We start from the raw sequence: 20,394 nt of genomic DNA on the forward strand, positions 1-20,394 counted from the left end.
TAAATCCCAACGTCCCCTCTGCCTTTTCTCCTAGAAGAAGGGTTCTTATGTTTCTGTGCCCTGGACCTAAGAGGTCATCATGCAAACTGTTCCAGAACCTCTGACTGGGCTCCATGCCTCCCTCCCTCTCCCCAACACAGACCTTCAACACACCTGCTGGACTTTAAAGATTTTCAACCCTACCTGTTGAATGGAGTCAATTCTGACACACAGCGATGCTACAATGATCCTATAGGACACAGTGGAAGCGCCTCATAAGATTTCCTAGTCTGATATATCTTTACAGGAGCAGATGGCCAAGTCTTTTCCCCACAGAGCATCTGGTGGGTTCAAACCACTGACCTTTCATTTAGCAACCAAGCACTTAACCGCTGAGCCACTAGGGCTCCTTTTTCAAAGTACTGTATGGAGCCCTGGTGGCACAGTGGTTAAGAGCTACAGCTGCTAACCAAAAGGTCAGCAATTCAAATTCACCAGCCAGTCCTTGGAAACCATATGGGGTGGTACTACATAGGGTTGCTATGAGTTGAAATCAACTCAATGGCAACAGGTTTTTGGTTTGGGTTGTTGGTTTGGTTTGGGTTGGATCCTGACTCATAGCGACCCTATAGGACAGAGTAGAAATTCCCCAGAGAGTGTCTTAGGCTATAATCTTTGTGAGCCCTAGTGGCACAATGGTCAAGCACTCTGCTGCTAACCAAAAGGTCATCGATTTGAACTCATCAGTCATTCCACCCAAAGAAAGATGTGACGGTATGCTTCCTTAAAGATTTACAGCCTTGGACACCCTATGGGGCAGTTCTACTCTGTCCTACAAGGTTGCTATGTGTTGGAATTAATTTGACAGAAACAGATTTTGTTTTGTTTATTTTAATCATCACCGGAGCAGAGCGCCAGGTCTTTTCTCCCATGGAGCTGCTGGTGGGTTTGAACCACTAACCTTTCGGTTAGCAGCCGAGTGCGTAGCCATTGTACCACTAGGGTTCCTTTTCAAGTATAACCAAGCTCAAGTAAGCATGGATCTAATTTCCCTGCTTAGGACTCAGCTTAAATATTACTTTCACCAAGAATCCTTGTCTGTCAGGAGTACTTGTCTCCTGAATGCCCCTGTTCTGTCTTCATCTTAGAATTCTCTATTCCATGTTTAATATCTCTGTCTCCCGCTGAGGGCAGGAACTATGATTATTTTGTTCACCACCCAACCTGGTTCCTAGCACATTGTTGGAGCTCAGAAAATACTTATCAGGAAAAGAATTTTAAAAGCACACTTTCACATCTTAATACTTAATTTTGTCACAGTTCACACCTGAAATGAACTTACAAGTCAGTGACTGCCCAATGTTCCAAATAATTCTTATTTTTAAAACCATTTGAGCCTATCCTAGCCTTCATTCAACTTCCCATTAGAATAAAAAAATTATTTGGAGTATTTTTAAAAAGAAAAAAATATTTCCTAGGGAGGAAAAAGGTCCCTGGGTGGTGCGAGTGGTTTGAGGTTGGCTACTAACCTAAAGGTTGGTGGTTTGAAACCACCCTGCAGCACTGCAGAAGAAAGGCCTGGCCATCTGCTCCCATAAAGGTCACAGCCAAGAAAACCCTACAGAACAGTTCTACTTTGTAACACATGGGGTTGCCATGAGTCAGAATCAACTCAATGGCAGTAGGTTTGGCTTTTTCTTTCTTTTTTTTTTCAGGGAGGAAAGGGTAGCTGTTACAATAAATATAACTTCCATTCCTTACTAGGTGCAGACTCACTTGGTGAAAAATAAGGCTGCAGCCTTTTTATAACAGCGTTGGATCATGGAAATAAAAAAGCCACAAAACCCTTCTGCCCTTGACCTTTATTAAAAAAGCAAGTGCAGGTCTATTCTTACATGGCCTCTTAATGGGCTATTTAGGGATAGATGGGTGGGGTATGCTTCTAACTTATAAGATTGGCCAGGAGGACAAACTGCATCCTACAATAATTATCAGAGTAACTATCAAAGGCAGACCGTGGAAACATGGAGTTTTCCCAGCCTAACCAATATTTTGTCCTTAAGGTCCCAGTAAAGACACAGTTTTGCTGACAGTACAAGTTTAATGGGGAAAAAAGTCCACATTATACCACCACATCACCTAACTTATCTGTCAGTTTGCCGTACTGCGGTGGCATGCATGTTGCTGTGATGCTGGAAGCTAGGCCACCAGTATTTCAAATACCAGTAGCATGACCCATAGTGGACAGGTTTCAGCAGCACTTCCAGACTAAGACAGACTAGGACGAAGGACCTGACAATCTACTTCCAAAAAAACTGGCCACTGAAAACCTTATGGATAGCAGCAGAACACTGTCTGATAGAGTGCCAGAAGATGAGCCCCTCAGGTTGGGAAGGCACTCAAAATAGGACTAGTGAAGAGCTGCCTCCTCAAAGTAGAGTTGGCCTTAATGGTGAGGCTGGAGTAAAGCTTTTGGGACCTTCATTTGCTGACGTGGCAAGACTGAAAATGAGAAGAAACAGCTGATGGATTGACATAGTGGCTGCGACAACGGGCTCAAACATAGCAACGACTGTGAGGATGACGCAGGACCAGGCAGCATTCCATTTTGTTGTACACAGGGTCGCTATGTGTCAGAACCGACTGGATGGCACCTAACAACAACAACAACATGCCAAAAATAATTCCCTGGATAGAATGACCATTCCATCAGGGTTAGTTGCATGAGGACATCTCTTTGGGAGTTGTTTTCAACATTACAAACATGGAATTTTACCACAGCAGAACTGAATTCCATGATATCATTCTTCCTTGCAGACAGATACAACATCTCCCCATGTCCAGGCAAAAGTCTTTCCAACAGTCTGTCATTCCTTTGTGGATTTTTTTGTTTGTTTAAAGACTTTTTTTTTTTTTTTCTGTATCATCTATGAACCCTCTAGTTTGGGTTATTTTTATATTTCTCAATCACTTAAAAACAAAGTTCTATTATCTTTTCCCCATTTAATTGCATTGAAGTCATCCTGTCTCTCCCCTCCCCCCATGCCCCAAAAATGCATATCTGATACCTTACTTTTGCTTGAAATTTAAATACACACATATATCCTTAGGAACTAATGAGGCGAAAGATTATAAATTGTATAGTACTGAACCGAGGGCCATCGAGTCAATTCCGACTCATAGCGACCCTATAGGCCAGAGTAGAACTGCCCCATAGAGCTTCCAAGAAGTGCCTGGCGGATTTGAACTGCTGACCCTTTGGTTAGCAGCCATAGCACTTAACCACTATGCCACTAGGGTTTCCGTTGTGTAGTACAGTTGTTTTAAATCACAGAACAGTGAACTGGGCTTAAAAAGAAAATTTAGTTCTCGTGAGGACATTTTAGTCAGAAATCAACCAGTATTAACTGATTCAGCCCTCAACTGTAAAAATAAAGGCCAGGGTTAGACTGCATGTAGGTGACAGGGATGCCAACTACAAGCCACGCTTCCCAGAAGTCACAGAGCTGCTTGGTTCAGACCCACTAGCTCTGCAGGATAGGACCTGGATACCTGCAGGAGAGGCTGCCAACCTCCTCTCTTGGAAGAACCTGCCTCTTGGCTGAACTCAACAACAAAACTGTTCCCAGGTGAAATCCTGTCCAGATGGGAGAACTCTCAGGAAGGTGAAGGAGCTGCGGTAAAGGCCCCAGACAGGTGTGCTGACAGCACTTAAACACATCAGCCCTGGGAAGAGACGTTCTTTGGCAGCCATATTTAAAGAACAACCCCACACAGATCCCAGAGGTATCAGGTCTTTACCCAAACTCTCTGGGGAATGTTAAGGCATGGAATAATGTACCTTCTCCATTAGCAAATGTTAAAAAACCACACAGGGGCTACTCATTCATTCACATCTACTACGGACCAGTCACCGAAGACAAAGCCATGACAAGAGAGCTATGGTCCCTAATATAATAAACATCAAATACTCTAGAATATCTGTCCTCTTAAGGAAATTAGAAGATAATGAATCAGCAAGCTTAAAAACACAAATGAACAAAAAAATCCTAATTACTCCAATGTTCACTGCAGCATTATTCACGATAGCCAAAAGGTGGAAACAGCTCAGGTGCCCATCAACAGATTAACAGATAAACAACATGTGTTATATACACACAATGGTATATCATTCAGCCCTAAAGAGATATGAAGTACTGATCTATGCTCTGACATGGATGAACCTTGAAAACATTATGGCAAGTGAAATAAGCCAAACACAAAAGAACAAATATTGCATGATCCCACTTTTATAAAACATCTAGAATAGATGAATGCAAAAAGACAAAAGGAAATTACTAGTTACCATGAACTGGGGGAGGTGTGGAGAATGGGGAATTATTGCCTAATGGGGACAGAATTTCTGTTTGGGGTGATGAGAAAGTTCTGCAAATAAACAGTAGCAATGGCTGTACAACATTGTGAGGGTTGATTAATGCCACCAGACTGTACACTGGAAAATGGTTAAAATGGCACATGTTACATTGGGTATATTTTACCACAATAAAAAATGCAAAAATCTAAGGGAAAAGAAAAAAAAAAAAAACTATTTACCCACCTGCCATCTGCCCTAATAAAACTTCAATGGAGTGATTGGGGACTGCAGTAGTAACAACAGGAGACAGAAACCAGATCTAGCAACACTGAGCCACTGCCCAGTTCCACCTTAGAAACTTCAGGTCTGAAGGCATACAGCAGGCAATGCTGAGGTGCCCAATCGGTCTCACCTGAGGGCCTCAGTAGTGTTGCCTGCTTGCCCCCTCCCTCACCAAGGTTAACACTGAAGTAGTCTATCCAAGTGAAGAGACCCCTCAGTCCTGCTGCTAGAAGAGACCAAATGGGGAACGGACGGGTGTGGGGAACCACAACAATGGGCTCTAGCATACCAATGATCATGAAGATGCTGAAGGACCAGGCAACATTTTGTCCTATTATACAGAAGGTCTCCAGGAGTCAGGGCCAGCTCGATGGCAAGTAACAATAACAACAGAGGGCGCCACAGCTTCGGAAATCGGTATGCTGGTCCACACATAGGGCGGAGGGGGCAACCTCTGCACAGTCACAAGAACAGAAAGCTGAGTCTTCACAGGAATTTTTATACGGTAAAATGGCCCACATAATGACAGCTATGAAGTTAGACTGGGCTTCAGTCCTGGCTCTAACATTTACTTATTGACCCTGGACAAGTTTCCTAACTCCTCTAAGACCCAATTTCCTCAACCCTAAATTTTGGAGATACATGTATATATTCATAGAAGTTAAGAAAGGATGCTTTGAATTCCTAGCTGTGCCACTTACTAGCATGTAACCTTGGGCAAGATATTTAATCTCTCAGAGCCTCATTTTCTTCATCTGTAAATGGGGCTAATAAGAGTTCTTACTTATAAGGGACTGGAGCCCCTGGGTGGTGCAAATGGTTAGCGAGCTTGGCTGTTGGAGGTTCGAGTCCAGCCAGAAGCATCTCAGCAGAAAAGCCTGGTGATCTACTTCCAAAAAATTAGCCATGGGAAACCCTAAGGAGCATAGTTCTATTCTGACACACGTGGAGCTGCCAAGAATTGGAATCAACTCAATGGTAAACCAAAAACATCCAAACCCACTGCTGTGGAGTTGATTCTGACTCATGGCCATCCTATAGGACAGAGCAGAACGGCTCCCCAAGGCTTCCAAAGCTGTACAAGCAGACTGCCACATTTCTCTCCTGCAGAGTAGCTGGTAGGTTTGAACTGACGACCTTTCAGTTAGCGCTGGGTGCTTAAACCAGTGCACCGCCAGCACTCCTTGACTTGACAGTAGCTAGCTTTATATCGACGGCACTAGGGTTTTTTTTTAGTTTACTGCATACAAAGATTTTAGCCCAGTGCCTGGCACACAGTAAGCACTCAATAAATACTAACTTTTATCATCATCATCATGTTACCATTTAACTATGTCACTTTAAACTTCAGAAAGGTTCAAAGCAAGAAGGGAAGCTGCCAAGCCAATTTGCAGAACTCCTAGAGCTGCCTAGTCCCACCTGGCACTGACTGCCACCCACAGCATCATGGCCAGATGTCTGCATCGTGGCTGCACTGTCATCCATCAGCCCAGAGCAGGGGGCAAGAAAGCCAGTTGCTGGGAATACATGCCCGACCCTACCCCTTCTTGGTGGCCAGTGCTCAGTCTGCCCACTTTGAGCTCACTTGATGCCAACTCGGTTTCCTGGGAGATGCTGGGGCAAGAAGTGCCAGCTCCACCTCCCATACCACTTCCCCTTTCCCCAAATCTGTGGGACCTCACTGTTCTCCTACCACGTGACAGCATTGTGTCACTGCAGCCCTTGTATACAAACAAGCCAAACTATTTAAATGCCCTTGTGAGAAAGATGCTGCCTGCTCTAATTCACATATTTATTCAGACCACGAATCCTTTCTTGATCTAGCCAGCAAGGTTTTTCTTTTTCTTCTTCTTCCTCAGCTCTTTATGCAGAGCTGGAGGACCATTTGGAAGGCTGAGTCTTTGCTGTAATAAAACAATGTAGGAGTCGTTAAGTCCCTACAGATGTGGGGAAATAGAATGACTAACTTATGGCATATGTTCATGCTCATCATGACATCACAAATGTCATACATTGCTGGCCACTAAATGCTAGATTATCCCAAACGCTACTCATAAATTTTCCCTCCTGCCAAACAATACAACATCTTTCAGTCTTGGAGTGCTAAGATACCCTCCATGCCTTTAATCTTCAAAATCAGATCCCAGTTGAATAAGAAAGCAATTCCATGCGGGCAGGGGGAAATGACCCAAAATGACAAACTGATCCCTTCCAGCACTAGTTTCCACTCATGTGAAATATGGATTAGGTCACAAATAAGATTATATGCATAACCAAGTCCTACAAGCATGATGATTAAAGTTAAGGAAGGAATCCAGCAACTTCTCAAGTTGAGAAGTAAGGCTGAGCCGGGTTGAAATTTTTAACCCTTCCCTAAAGGCCTAACAACCTGTTCCAAATAACAACTGAAACCAAGTCGAAGGGACATCTGTTTCTACAGAAATTGTCTGGCATTGAAGAGAAGAACTCCAGATTAGAACAGATAAATATTGGCGTGGGTGGAGAAGCAAGGGGAGTGGAGGGAAACCAGGAAAATTTGAACTCACCTATCTGCTAATGAACACTTGTAGCTCAATAAATACCATCAGAAGAAAATGAAAGGAAGGAAGGAGGGAAAAAAGGGAGAGATGGAGTGAGAGAAGAAGGAAGGGAGGAAAATAAACGGGGAATTATTCTTTTTCCTAGCAGGAGGTGATATAACTTTAGTGAACAAAACACTGCTACATATGACATGAATACTCAGTCACTATTTGTATAATGATTTAATATTGGATTGTCTGCAAGAGGAGAGGCATTGAGCATGCCGCTTGGAGTTTAGTAACAAGAGTATACATTAGAATATTCAATGGAAAATTGAGGAATAATTTTCTAAGATCATTTTATGAGTAGGTATCACAGGTGTTCCTCTGATCTTAAAATCACTTTTAATGCAAGTTATAGTAATACATGTTGTTGTTGTATGCCGAGTTGATTCTGACCCTAGCAACCCTACAGGACAGAGTAGAACTGTCCCATAGGGTTTCCTAGGCTGTAATCTTTAAGAGAGCAGATCACCAGGTCTTTTCTTCTGCAGAGGGGCTGGTGGATTCAAACCGCTAACTTGCGAGGGTTTAACCATTGTGCCACCAGGTCTCCTTATAGTAATACAATAAAAATAGCATCTACTTATTCTCTAGTCCAGGTATCCTAAGTTAATAAGGTGAGATAAGAGGATGAGATCTATGAGGAAGTGAATTATACTTTCACACTAGAAATTTAGGATTCTGAAGATTTTCTTTCAAAATCAGCCCTAGTTGTTACTAACAACAACAGCAATAACGGTAGTATTAATAAAGATAGTGGTGGTGGTGGTGGTGGCGGTTAATAGCAGTAGTCATGGTAGTAAAAGTAGTAGCAGTGGGAATATTAATACTAATAATAATTACGAACCATCGCTTACGCAGCACTTGCTGAGTATTAGGCACTATTCTAAGCATTTTAAATATATTAACTTCTTGAATCCTCATAGCATTCTCATAAGGTATATGAGCTATTATTCATACCTTTGTTTTACAGATATTTTCAACAATATCTCTTGTTATTTTTGTTGCTGTTAATAACAACTAAAGCTTCTTTGAAAGAAAAATATTTGGAGCCATAAGGAGACAAGGACAGGAAAAGCAGCCTGCCCAAGGTCACACAGCTGGATAGCAACAGACCCAGCATTCAAACCCAGGGAACCCAGCTCCAAAGTCTGACCTCTTAACCACCATCATTGACAAGAATGGGAATTCCAGAACACTTTATGGTGCTTATGAGGAACCTGCACACAGATCAAGAGACAGTCACTGGAACAGAACAAGGAGATACTTCACTGTTTAAAGTGAGGAAAGGTGTGCATCAGGGTTGTATCCTTTCACCATACTTATTCAATCTGTCTGCTGAGCAAATAATCTGAGAAGCTGGACTATATGAAGAACAGGGGCATCACGATTGAAGGAAAACTCAATAACAACCTGCAATATGCAAATGAGACAACCCTGCTTATTAAAAGTGAAGAGACTTGAAGCACTTACTGATGAAAATCAAAGACCACAGCCTTCAGTATGGATTACCCCTCAACATAAAGAAAACAAAAAATCCTCACAACTGGACCAATAAGCAACATTGTGGTAAACAGAGAAAAGACTGAAGTTGTCATGGATCTCATTTTACTTGGATCCACAGTCAACACCCACGGAAGCAGCCATCAAGAAATCAAACAAAGCCCTGCATTCAGCAAACGTGCTACAAAGGACCTCTTTAAAGTGTTAAAAAGTCAAGATGTCACCTTAAGGACTAAGGTGCCCCTAACCCAAGCCACGGTGTTTTCAGTTGCCTCATGTGCATGTGAAAGCTGGACAATGAATAAGGAAGGCTGAAGAAGAACTGACGTCTTTGATTTACGTGTTGGCGAAGGATATTAAATATGCCATGGAATGCCAAAATGAACAGATCTGTCTCGGAAGCAGTACAGCCAGAATGCTCCTTAGACACAAGGATGGCGAGACTCCATCTCACATACTTTGGACATGTTATCAGGAGGGGTCAGTCCCTGGAGAAGGACATCACACTTGGTAAAGTAGAGGGTCAGCGAACAAGAGGAAGACCCTCAACAAGGTGGACTAACGGAGTGGCTGCAACAATGGGCTCAGCCATAACGAAGATTGTGAGGATGGCGCAGGACTGGGTGGTGTTTCGTTCTGTTGTAATAGGGTCACTATGAGTTGAAACCAACTTCAATGGTGCCTAACAACAACAACATAGTTAATAAATAAATAAATATTGCCATCTGGTAGATTCTGACTCATAGCAACCTTACCGGACGGAGTAGAAATGCCCTACAGGGTTTTCAAAGAGCAGCTGATGGATTCAAAATGCCAACCTTTTGGTTGGCAGCCTGAGCTCTTAACCACTGACTCTACAGCAACGAGTTTGGTTTTTTGGGGGTTTTTTTGCTTTGTTTTTTTTTTTTTTGGTTTATATTTACACCCCTTGTTTAGGAAGGTCTTCTAGAAAATGAATATAGAAGGAAGTTAATCACTCCCACACCTGCTAGTAGTCAGTTAATTCTTGGAGTTTTCTGTTGGTTTACTTTAGGAGTCTTCCCAAACCCACATGAAGACATGCAGCCTGCTCCTACAGCTATAAAAAGTCACCAAGTGTTATCAAGCAACACGATCTGTTCCCACTTGTCAGTGACCATAGCAAGTCTAACTCCACTGGGGCTTTCACTTTTGCCAGCTATGGCAGAAGTTAGGGGGTAGGGTAGGAGCTTCGTTCCCAGGCCACATTTCCTGCCCGGTAACACAGTCCTCAAATAGCCAAGGCTGCAGGCCGAGAAATTCCTCACTAACAAGTTATCTCCCGAAGCTTGTTCTTTGAGCCCTTATTAAAAATGAACGTTTTCTCACTATCCCACAACTCCAGGAAGCCTAGGACTGAGGAGGACAGACTAACAGCCAAGTTTGTTTATTAACCTGCTGCACCCAAGCGAACATTTTTCTGAAAGGATGAAATTCCTGACTACTCAAAAAGAAGGAAAAAAAAAAAGCCTTTGGGAAATTTAATCACTAACTGAACAAAAGTGGGAAACAAAGCCTTACCACTGAGGATGTCGCTCAAAGACAATGAGGCCCCAAAAGGAGATGCAATTGTCTCAAGATAACAATCCCCGCGGGAATTTAGTGTGCACTAAATACTACCTTATTGCTATATTACCCTAGGAATCTTTGTTCAAAGGGCAACTGCGAGCAAAACCATCTGTTACAGCTCCTGGGTTCCCCTGGTTTGCAGACAGGGCATTTACATTTCAAGAAGAACCTCCGGGAAGGGGAGGGGGGCAGTCTTTATTTTTCCCTGGAGCAAGTATCTTTTTATATAGCCTGGAGGGGAAGCTCTCCTTTCTGAGAAACCAAACTCCGCAATTGAAAGGGGATAGGCCGCTTTAATAATGCACTTGCCGTGAGCCCCGGCTGCCTATTCCTAAAGCCATGCTCGCCCCACTACGATTTTCACATTTTTTAATTGGTGGAAATAGTAAAGTATCAAGAATAATAACTGACTATAGAGCCTAAGTGGGGGGCTACTTTCTTAAGGAATCTCTTCTTCCTTTTTTTTTTTTTTAACCCTGTGGAAGCAGGACAAAAGCTGCTATTTGTACTGCCTAATATTTAACCTGAAATATTGTTGTTGTTAGGTGCCTGAAATATACCACCACTTAAAAGCAGACTACGATCTTCTGGGCTGAAGGGAATGTTTTATATCTTGATCTGGCTGGGGGCTGTTTGTACATGTGTCAAAATTTATGGAGGTGTATGCTTAAGGTTTGTGCACTTTCTGGTATGTAACACATCTGAATACATTTTTTTCAAGCAAGGTGTGCCAATTTTACTCACAATTAAGGGCACTGGGAATAAATCACTTGCTATCAAAAATATTAAGACTGCTCTGCTGGTATATCTTCCCACCCCCGCAACCTCCTCCCCCCCACCAACCTCCAAAATCTCCCCTGAGAATTTTAAAGTTCCCAAATCTGAAATATACAGTTATCCTACTCTTCACTAAACCAGTGACCACAAATGTCTTGTGTGTACCCTGTGAGGCCAAGTATGCAACAGAGAGAGTGCACCTGTCACACCCCAAATGCTGCCAGCCACATATCAAAAATAAAGAGTAAGGTCTTTTTCATCTGGCCATGAGCTATCAAATTATGAGACACAGGCTTGGGGCTTTTAGCAATAAAGCCTCGAGTTAATGCTTGTTTCTTTAGCCCTATTTTTAAATAGATGTTTCTAAACTCTGAGTCACACCTTTGCTCCCACGAAGCTGGTTAACCCTGTAGGGTGCAGGGCTCTGGCCATAGCACTGAGGGTGATTTCCGCAGGCTGCTGAGCAGGTTTAAATCTGTAGCGTCCTTGCTCCATTAGCCCAGTAGCATCTGGAGATCTGTGGAGGGGGTCCTAAGAACCTTCCTCAATACTTTGTCATGACTTAGCCATATATTTCCTCCTTTGAACTCATAGACAAGGAGGGCTGCCTGTCGCTGGGAGAAGGGTTCAAATTCACCTTCCGCTAAAACTCAAGAAAGGCCCCCCAGCGAAGCAGAGGTTCCATGCACGGTAATAGAGGGTCACCTTTCGCCCTCACGCCCTCCAAGCGTCCTGACTCCCGCAGACACGTCATTTCGGGAGCGCAAGGCCAGTAAGCTGAATCGAAGATAGGCATCGTGAATCAGGATTACCCAGCCAGAGCTTCCTGGACTGAGCCGAGAGCTCCAGTGATTTCCCTGGCCTGCCACCGAGTCATATAAGAAGTGAAATATGCCAGAGGGGCCGGGTACCACAGAGCCCACCCTGCCGCCTCTGAGATGGAGGAAGGACTATCAATGGCTGAGCAGAGTCTATGTGGATGGCGCGCTTGCAGGTGGGTCTCGCAAGCTCCCCCGGCCTTGTGCTGTGCCAGCCACACACCTGACTTGGTGCCAGGAATACAGCAGGAGGCTCCGGTGGGTATGCGCTTCCGTGGAGACACTGCCAGCTCTGCTACAGATGAGTGGGGAGGGGGGCCAAGACGCGGAATGTGGGACCCGGAGGACGCCCCAAAATGCGGCGCTGTAAAGGTCTTGGGGATTCGCGCTTCCAGAGCCTTTGCAGCGCTTCTGCTCACACTGCGCGTCCTCTGGCAGCGCCTGGAAGCCACCGGAGCTGAGATTTGCAAGGCGGGCGGGTAAGGGAGATGGAGGTGCAGAGGACCGCTTCCTGTCCTCACGCGCACAGCTAGACTGCAATACCCCCCCATTCGCGCCCACCCACGCCAGGGACTCCAATGCCAAACCGTCAGGGGATTGCAGGTCGCCCGAGGCCCTGGCGGATGACCCGGAGCAGCTGGCAAAAGAAACTGGGGGAAGGCGCGGCAGGACCTGCAGTCCGAACGTGCGCGGGTCTGTGGGTCGAGGAGACCCTGGAAGGCCGCCCGCCAGCCGCAGTCACCTACCTCTATCCACTTCTGTGCCTCGGAGAAAGCAGGGTCAGGGGGCGGCTCGGGCAGCAAAGGCTGAAGAGCTTCCAGACCGAGGGCGGGACAAGCCATTTGCGAAGCCCCGCGTCCGCTTGAGCGCTGGGCCACCGGGATGAGAACGGCCGCCGCCGCTGCCGCCGCAGGAGCGCGCTCCCCGCCCCTTCCCGCCCGCCCGCTTTCCCCTCCCCTGGCCGCCCCTCCCCCGCCCGGCGCAGGTCCGGGAGGAGAGCCGCGCGCACTGCTGGAGGGCGCAGCAGCAGCTGTTCCCAGCGCAGCCAGGGCTCGGCCGCGCGGTGAGTCCCCCGCGGGAGCGAGCGTGGAGGCTCCGGGAGCTCCCTCTCCTCCCCACCTTCTCTGGCCGCTCCGCCTCCGAGGTGGGGAGCTCAGCTACCGGCTAAAAATAACCAGGAGTGAGCGGTGGGTGTCTCCCTCCCTGTCCACACCCGGCCCAGGACAGGGACACGGCCTGCAGCCCCGCACGTACCCGCGCGGGGCCAACTACAAAAGGGCCAGTGGGTCTGGCCGCACTAGGGAAGCGCGCGCCCATAACGGAGCACACGCACCGGGGGCCCTGCGCTATGGCCGCCAGCAGAGGTCCGGCGGGCAACCGCAGAGCCGCACCTGCTGTTCCTCCCGGTCTAAAAAAGGGGTAGGGGAAAGGAACAGCCCTTACCTGGCGCCAGGAAGCCATCTGATCTTTTTCTAACGAAAAAAAGAAAAGAAAAACGTTTTCTTTTCTCCTCCGGGCAAGCTATCTGTTGGTTCATGCAACCAATTTTTATTGTGCTGCTACTATGCGCCAGTCACTGAGCTAGGCACTCCTGACCTATAGATGAGAAAAGAAAAAAAAAAAAAACTCAAGGCCCTTACCCTCCAGATATTCACGTTCTAAAGGGAGTGGGGGCCTGACAGACTTGTTAGGTGCCACCGAGTCTGTTCCGACTTATAGGTCCCTACGAACCGCCCCTACATACAACAAAACGAAACACTGCCGGGTCCTGTGCCATCCTCAAAATGGCTAGGTCTGAGCCCATTGTTGGAACCACTGTGTCGATCTATCTCGTTGAGGGTCTTCTTTTTTGCTCACCTTCTACTTTACCAAGCATGATGTCCATCTCCAGGGACTGGACCTTCCTGATAAAAAAAAATAATAATAAAAATAAAATTTTTTTTTATGTCCAAAATACTTAAGGTGAAGTCTCCCCATCCTACCGTTTAAAGGAGTATTGTACTCCTTCCAAGACAGATTTGTTCGTTCTTCTGGCAGTCCATGGTATATTCAATATTCTTCACCAACTCCATAATTCAAAGGCATCACTTCTTTGGTCTTCTTTATTCATTATCCAGCTTTCACATGCCTATGGAGGTGATTAAAAATACCACGGCTGACATCTTCACTTTTCAACACTTGGAAGATCTTTTGCAGCAGATTTGCCAAATGCAAGATGTCCTTTAATTTCTTGACTGCTGACTCCATGGGTATTCATTGTGGATCCAAGTGAAATGAAATCCTTGACAACTTCATTATTCTCTCTGTTCATTGTAATGTTGCTTATTGGTCCAGTTGTGAGAATTTTCGTTTTCTTTATATTGAGGGATCATCCGTACTGAAGGCTGTGGTCTTTGATCTTCATCAGTAAGTGCTTCAAGTCCTCTTCACTTTCAGCAAGCAAGGTTATGTCAGCTGCATAACGCAGGTTGTTAATGAGTCTTCCTCCAATCCTGATGCCCCATCCTTCCTCATATAATCTAGCTTCTCAGGTTATTTGCTCAACATACAGATTGAATAAGTATGGTGAAATGATACAACCCAGAGGCACACCTTTCCTGAATTTAAACCACACAGTATCCCCTTGTTCTGTTTGAATGACTGCTTTTTGGTCTGTGTACAGGTTTCTCATGAGCACAGTTAAGTGCTCTGGAATTCCCATTCTTCGCAATATTATCGCTAATTTACTATGATCCACATCGTCAAATGCCTTTGCTTTGCGTAGTCAATAAAACAATGGTAAACATCTCTCTGGTATTCTCTGCTTTCAGCCAAGATCCATCTTACATCAGGGATGATATCCTGCATTCCATGTCGTCTTCTGACTCTGGCTTGAATTTCTGGCAGTTTCCTGTCGATGAACAGCTGAAACCCTTTCTGAATTATCTTCAACAAAATATTGCTTGCTTGTCATATTAATGATATTGTTCAATAATTTCTGCATTCTGTTGGATCACCTTTCTTTGAAATGGGCAAAAATATGGATCTCTTCCAGTTGGTTGGCCAGATAGCTGTTTTCTAAATTTCTTGTATAGATGAATGAGTGCTTCCAGCATTTCATCTGTTTGTTGAAACATCTCAATTGGTATTTTGTTCATTCCTGGAGTCCTGTTTTTTGCCATTGCCTTCAGAGTAGCTTGGACTTCTTCTGTCAGTACCGTCATTTCTTGATCATATGCTACATCCTGAAATGGTTGAACGTTGACCAGTTCATTTTGGTACAGTGACTCTGTATATTCCTTCCACCTTCTTTTGATGCTTCCTGCGTCACTCAATACTTTGCCCGTAGAATCTTTCCTTATTGCAACTCGAGGTTTGAATGCTTTCTTCACTTCTTTCAGATTTGATTTAAAAGGCAGCTCGAGAAGACAAAGTAAAATATTATAATGAAATGTGCAAAGATCTAGAATTAGAAAATTGAAAAGGGAAGAGCAAGCTCAGCGTTTCCCAGGCTGAAAGAGCTGAAGAAAAACTTCAAGCCTCGAGTTGCAATATTGAAGGATTCTGTGGGCAAAATATTGAACAACGCAGGAAAAGCAACCTTATGATCTGGCAATCCCACTCCTAGGAATATACACTAGAAATCTAAAACTACTGACACAACCAGACACATGCACTCCTATGTTCACTGCAGCATTATTCACAATAGCAAAACAACCAAAGTGCCCATCAACAGATGAGTGAATAAGCAAATTGTGGTACATACATACATTGGAATACTATCCAACCGTAAAGAACAATGACAAACCCATGAAATATATCATAACATGGATGGACCTAAACCAAAAAAAACAGCCCTTTAATATTTTTTTCTGTTTTCCTATGCTTCAGATGCAGCCACAATCATGATGACAGTACAGGACCAGGCAATTTTCCTTCTCTTGTACATGGAGTCATTATGAGTCAGGACCCACTTGATGGCACCTAACAACAACAAGGTACCTCTATTTCTAGTTTTTTGAGGAAGCACCAAGCCGTTTCCCGTAGTGATTGTACGATTTTATGGTGCCACCAACAATGAATTTGTTGTTATAGTTGTTAATGTGCCTTGCAGTCAGTTCCAACTCATAGCAACCCCATGTACAGCAGAACAAAACACTGCAATGAATAAGGTTTCCAGTCTCCCCACATCTTTGCCAACATTTGTTGTTTTCTGTCTTTTAATCAGTGCCATTTTAATAAAAGTGAGTTGGTATCTCATTGTAGTTTTGATTTGCATCTCTTTAACGACTAACGGAAAACCCTGGTGGCATAGTGGTTAAGAGCTACAGCTGCTAACCAAAAGGCCAGCAATTCGAATTCACCAGGCACTCCTTGGAAAACCTGCAGAGCTGTTCTACTGTGTCCTATAGGGTCACTGTGAGTCAGAATTTGCTTGATGGCAACGAGTTTCGAAACCCTGGTGGCATAGTGGTTAGGAGTTTGGCTGCTAACCAAAAGGCTGGCAGTTCAGATCCACCAGGCACTCGATGGCAACAGGTTTGAGTTTTGTTTTTTTTTTTTTTTGGTTTAATGACTAATGATCATAAGTATCTGTTTCTATGTTTGTTGGCCACTTGGATTTCTTCTTTGGTGAAGGTTCTTTTCATACCTTTGCCCATATTATAATTCGGTTTTTTGTCTTCTTGTTGTTGAATTGTTGGCTGTTGTTGTTAAGTGCTGTTACATGGTTTCTGTCCCATAGCAACCCTATGTACAACAGAACGAAACACTGTCCAGTCATGTGCCATCCTCACAATTGCTGTTATGCTTCAGCCCATTGTTGCAGCCACTGTATCAATCCATCTCATTGAGGGATTTCTTCTTTTTCACTTACCCTCTACTTTACCAAGCATAATATACTTCTCCAGGGACTGATCCCTCCTGATAACATGTTCAAAGTATGTGAGACATAGTCTCAACATCCTTGCTTCTAAGGGACATTCTCACTGTCGTTCTTCCGAGACAAATTTGTTCATTCTTTTGGCAGTCCATGGTACATTCAGCATTCTTCCCCAACACCGTAATTCAAAGGCATCAATTCTTCTTCGGTCTTCCTTATTCATTATCCAGCTTTTGCATTCATATGAAGAGACTGAAAACACCATGGCGGGGTGGGCCAAAATGGCTGAGTAGTCAGACACTTCTGGTGATCCCTCTTACAACAAAGCCCCCAAAAACAAGTGAAGTGATTATATATATAATAAGTTAGGAGCCCTGAACATCTAAGTCAAAGTTAGGAAATCAGACTGAGCAGCAGGGGGAGGGAGAGACAGTTCAGAAGTGGTGAAGAGTTGCCAGACCTGACTCAGTAGGAACCACAGCCCCTCAGACCTGATCCCCTGGCATGACTGCGATGCAGCAAGTGGCATTCAGGAAGCAAGTTCCTCAGGGAGAGCGAGCCACACAGTCTACTCATGCCTCTGGAAGCAGAGAAGAACAGCATTCTCAGCAAAAGATAAGTATTTGTGTCTAATTTACCATGCCCCCAGTGCCCAAGCCAGCTTCAGTGGCTGTTGATTTCCCTGGGCCTAAGATAGGTCCTACTGCATGTTGTGAGCCATTCTCCCAGACTTAGAGAAGGAATAAATTAACAAATGGGGGAAAAGATAATCTGCCATCTCCCCTAAGCTAGGACCTCAGGACAGAAGCAGCTCCTGTCCAGGCACAAATGGTCCATGGACTTTGAATGTCTTTCACCCCTACATGGACTTATGTGGGCCCATTTCAGGAGCTTATGCCCCAGTTGGCAGACTACAGTGGTGTATGTACCTGAGATCTGACTTCAACTGTTTCGGTTGTGTGGTGAAGAGGCAGGGTTTTTGTGTTTGATACCGCTCTGCCTATTAAACAGAGTCCTCACCTATCCACACCGGGGGCCTGAGGACTGATGGCTCTGCCCACACCACCTAGCCACCTGCAACAGGGGTCCAAGGATAAGTGGTATCTCCAAGTCCTTAAAACCAAAAGCACTGGGTACCCACAGTCCGGTTGCAGAACTCACCCCCCGTGTGATCTAGGGAACAGGGATGTGCTTTCCTCACAGACACTCAGTGGACGGTTCTTAGCCCCCTCCCTTGCTCAGAGTGTGACCCTCTGCTGTAACCGAACACCTATGCCTATGCCAATCACCCCTGCCCCTCTAAGACCGTAGGACAGAGCCTCCACCACACACCTGTGGACTGACTACCTGGACACCTGAGCTGAATCCATACAAGAAAAGTGAATGGACTCCTAGGGTCATATACCTGGTAACAGCTCTAGCCATCTGGTAACAGGACGTTAGAGCCCCAAAGGTAAAAATGATCAAGCTAGCTCTCTCAAGCAGCCGATGTGGGCATATCAAAACAAAACAAAGCAAAAAGCTAGGATGCAGTAAGCAAACATAAAATAATTAATACAATAACTTATAGATGGCTCAGAAACAATAGTCAATATCAAATCACATAAAGCAGCAGATCATGATTGCTTCAATAAGCTCCCAAAGCAAAGAATCAAGGATTCTTCCAGATGAAGAGGCCTTTCTGGAATTACCAGAGGCAGAATACAAAAGAACTCTTAACGCCATCAGGAATGAGATCAGACAAAACACAGAACAAGCTGAGTAAAACACAGATAAAGCAGTTGGGAAAATTAAGAAAGTTATTCAAGAGCATAATGAAAAATTTAATAGGCTGCAAGAATCCGTACAGATACAGCAATCAGAAATTCAGAAGATTAACAATAAAATTTCAGAATTAGATAACTCAATAGAAAGTCAGAGGAGCAGAATTGAGGAAGTGGAAGGCAGAATTAGTGAGTTGGAAGATAAAATGCTTGGCATCAATATATTTGAAGAAAACTCAGATAACAGAATTTTAAAAATAAAGAAACCCTAATCATGTGGGACTCTTTCAAAAGAAATAACCTATGAGCAATTGGAGTACCAGAACAGGAAAGGAGAACAGAAAATACGGAGAGAATGGTTGAAGATTCGCTGGCAGAAAACTTCCCTGATATCATAAAAAATAAGAATATATCTATCCAAGATGCTCATCAGACCCCACATAAGGGAGATCCCAAAAGAAAGTCACCAAGGTATCTTATAATCAAATTTCCCAAAAAAAGAGAGGTAAAGAGAGAATTTTAAGAGCAGCTAGGGATAAACAAAAAGTCACCTCCAAAGGAGAGTCAATAAGAATAAGCTTGGACTACTCAGCAGAAACCGTGCAGGAAAGAAGGCAATGGGCTGACATAAATAGCGCATTCAAGGAGAAAAATTGCCAGCCAAGGATCATATATTCAGCAAAACTGGCTTTCAAATATGAAGGTGAAACTAGGACATTTCCAGATAAACAGAAGTTTAGGGTATTTGCAAAAACCAAACCAAAACTACAAGAAATATTAAATGGAGTTGTCTGGTTAGAAAATCAATAACACCAGATATCAACCCCAGACTAGAACACAGGACAGAGGAACCAGATATAAACCCAGATAGGGAAATCAAGGTAAAAAAAATGCTCAAAACAGGGAAACAGCGATGTTATTATGTAAAAGATGACAACATTAAATCAATAAAGAGGGACTAAAAAATTTAGTCATAGATCTTTCATATGGAGTGGAAGTCAAGGAGACATAAAGAAATAAAAGTTTGGTTTAAACTTAGAAAGATAGGGGTAAATATTAAGGTAACCACAAAGGAGACTAATAATCCTACACATCAAAATAAAATACAAGAAAAACATAAAGACTCAGCAAAAACAAAACAAACAACGAAAAAGAGGAAAAGACAATATATAAAGAAAAACTACTTAGCATAAAAAATTAAGTGGAAAAAAGAAACTGCCAACAACACTCAAAAAAGACATCAAAATGACTATACTAAATTCATACCTATCCATAATTATACTGAATGTAAATGGACCAAATGCACCAATAAAGAGACAACGAGTGGCAGAATGGATAACCAAACACCATTCATCTATATGCTGCCTACAAGAGACACACCTTAGACTTAAAGACACAAACAAACCAAAACTCAAAGGATGCAAAAAAATATAGCAAGCAAATAACAATCAAAAAAAAAAAAGAGCAGGAGTGGCAACATTAATTTCTGACAAAATAGAAGTTAAAGTTAAACCCCCCACAAAGGATAACGAAGGACACTCTATAATGATTGAAGGGACGATATACCAGGAGGATATAACCATATTAAATGTTTACACACCCAACAACAAGGCTTCAAGATACATAAAACAAACTCTAACAGCATTTAAAAGCGAGATAGACTAATTAGATAGTAGTAGATTAAAACTATTTTAGGTGAAGGGAAGGACACCACACAATACAGGAGAGGCCAGCACAACTGGACTAAACCAAAAGCAAAGAAGTTTCCTGAATACAACTGAACACTTTGAAGGCCAGAATAGCAGGGGTAGGGGTCTGGAGACCATGGTTTCAGGGTACATCTAGCTCAAATGGCTTAACAAGATGTATTAAGAAAATGTTCTGCATC

The 20,394-nt window shown here is 43.8% G+C and overlaps 2 protein-coding genes across 8 annotated transcripts in view; one reads left to right on the plus strand and one right to left on the minus strand.

The window, feature by feature from the left end:
- The window catches only part of LIMCH1 (LIM and calponin homology domains 1), a 430,644-nt gene extending 417,837 nt beyond the window's left edge, over window positions 1-12,807 (minus strand). For all 7 annotated transcript variants that reach the window (XM_049886947.1, XM_049886942.1, XM_049886948.1 and 4 more), the window contains exon 1: window positions 12,629-12,807. In XM_049886947.1, coding sequence (XP_049742904.1) covers window positions 12,629-12,724 — 96 coding nt within the window. In that variant the 5' untranslated portion in view covers window positions 12,725-12,807. The remainder of the gene's footprint in view (window positions 1-12,628) is intronic.
- On the plus strand, window positions 12,765-15,924 carry LOC126076752 (uncharacterized). The gene is made up of 2 exons (XM_049885307.1): window positions 12,765-13,069; window positions 15,753-15,924. The coding sequence occupies exons 1-2, from the start codon at window positions 12,765-12,767 to the stop codon at window positions 15,847-15,849; spliced, it is 402 nt and encodes a 133-aa protein (XP_049741264.1). The 3' UTR covers window positions 15,850-15,924.
- Window positions 15,925-20,394: the final 4,470 nt, after the last annotated feature.

Source organism: Elephas maximus, chromosome 5 (assembly GCF_024166365.1).
Source record: "Elephas maximus indicus isolate mEleMax1 chromosome 5, mEleMax1 primary haplotype, whole genome shotgun sequence".
NCBI classification, from domain to species: domain Eukaryota; kingdom Metazoa; phylum Chordata; class Mammalia; order Proboscidea; family Elephantidae; genus Elephas; species Elephas maximus.

What these genes read in the sequence shown, in the direction of transcription:
- LOC126076752 (XM_049885307.1), top strand. Translation starts at nt 12,765, where the DNA reads ATGAGAACGGCCGCCGCCGCTGCCGCCGCAGGAGCGCGCTCCCCGCCC. An exon ending in AAAATAACCAGGAGTGAGCG is followed by an intron (nt 13,070 to 15,752) that starts GTGGGTGTCTCC and finishes CCTATGCTTCAG; the next exon opens with ATGCAGCCACAATCATGATG.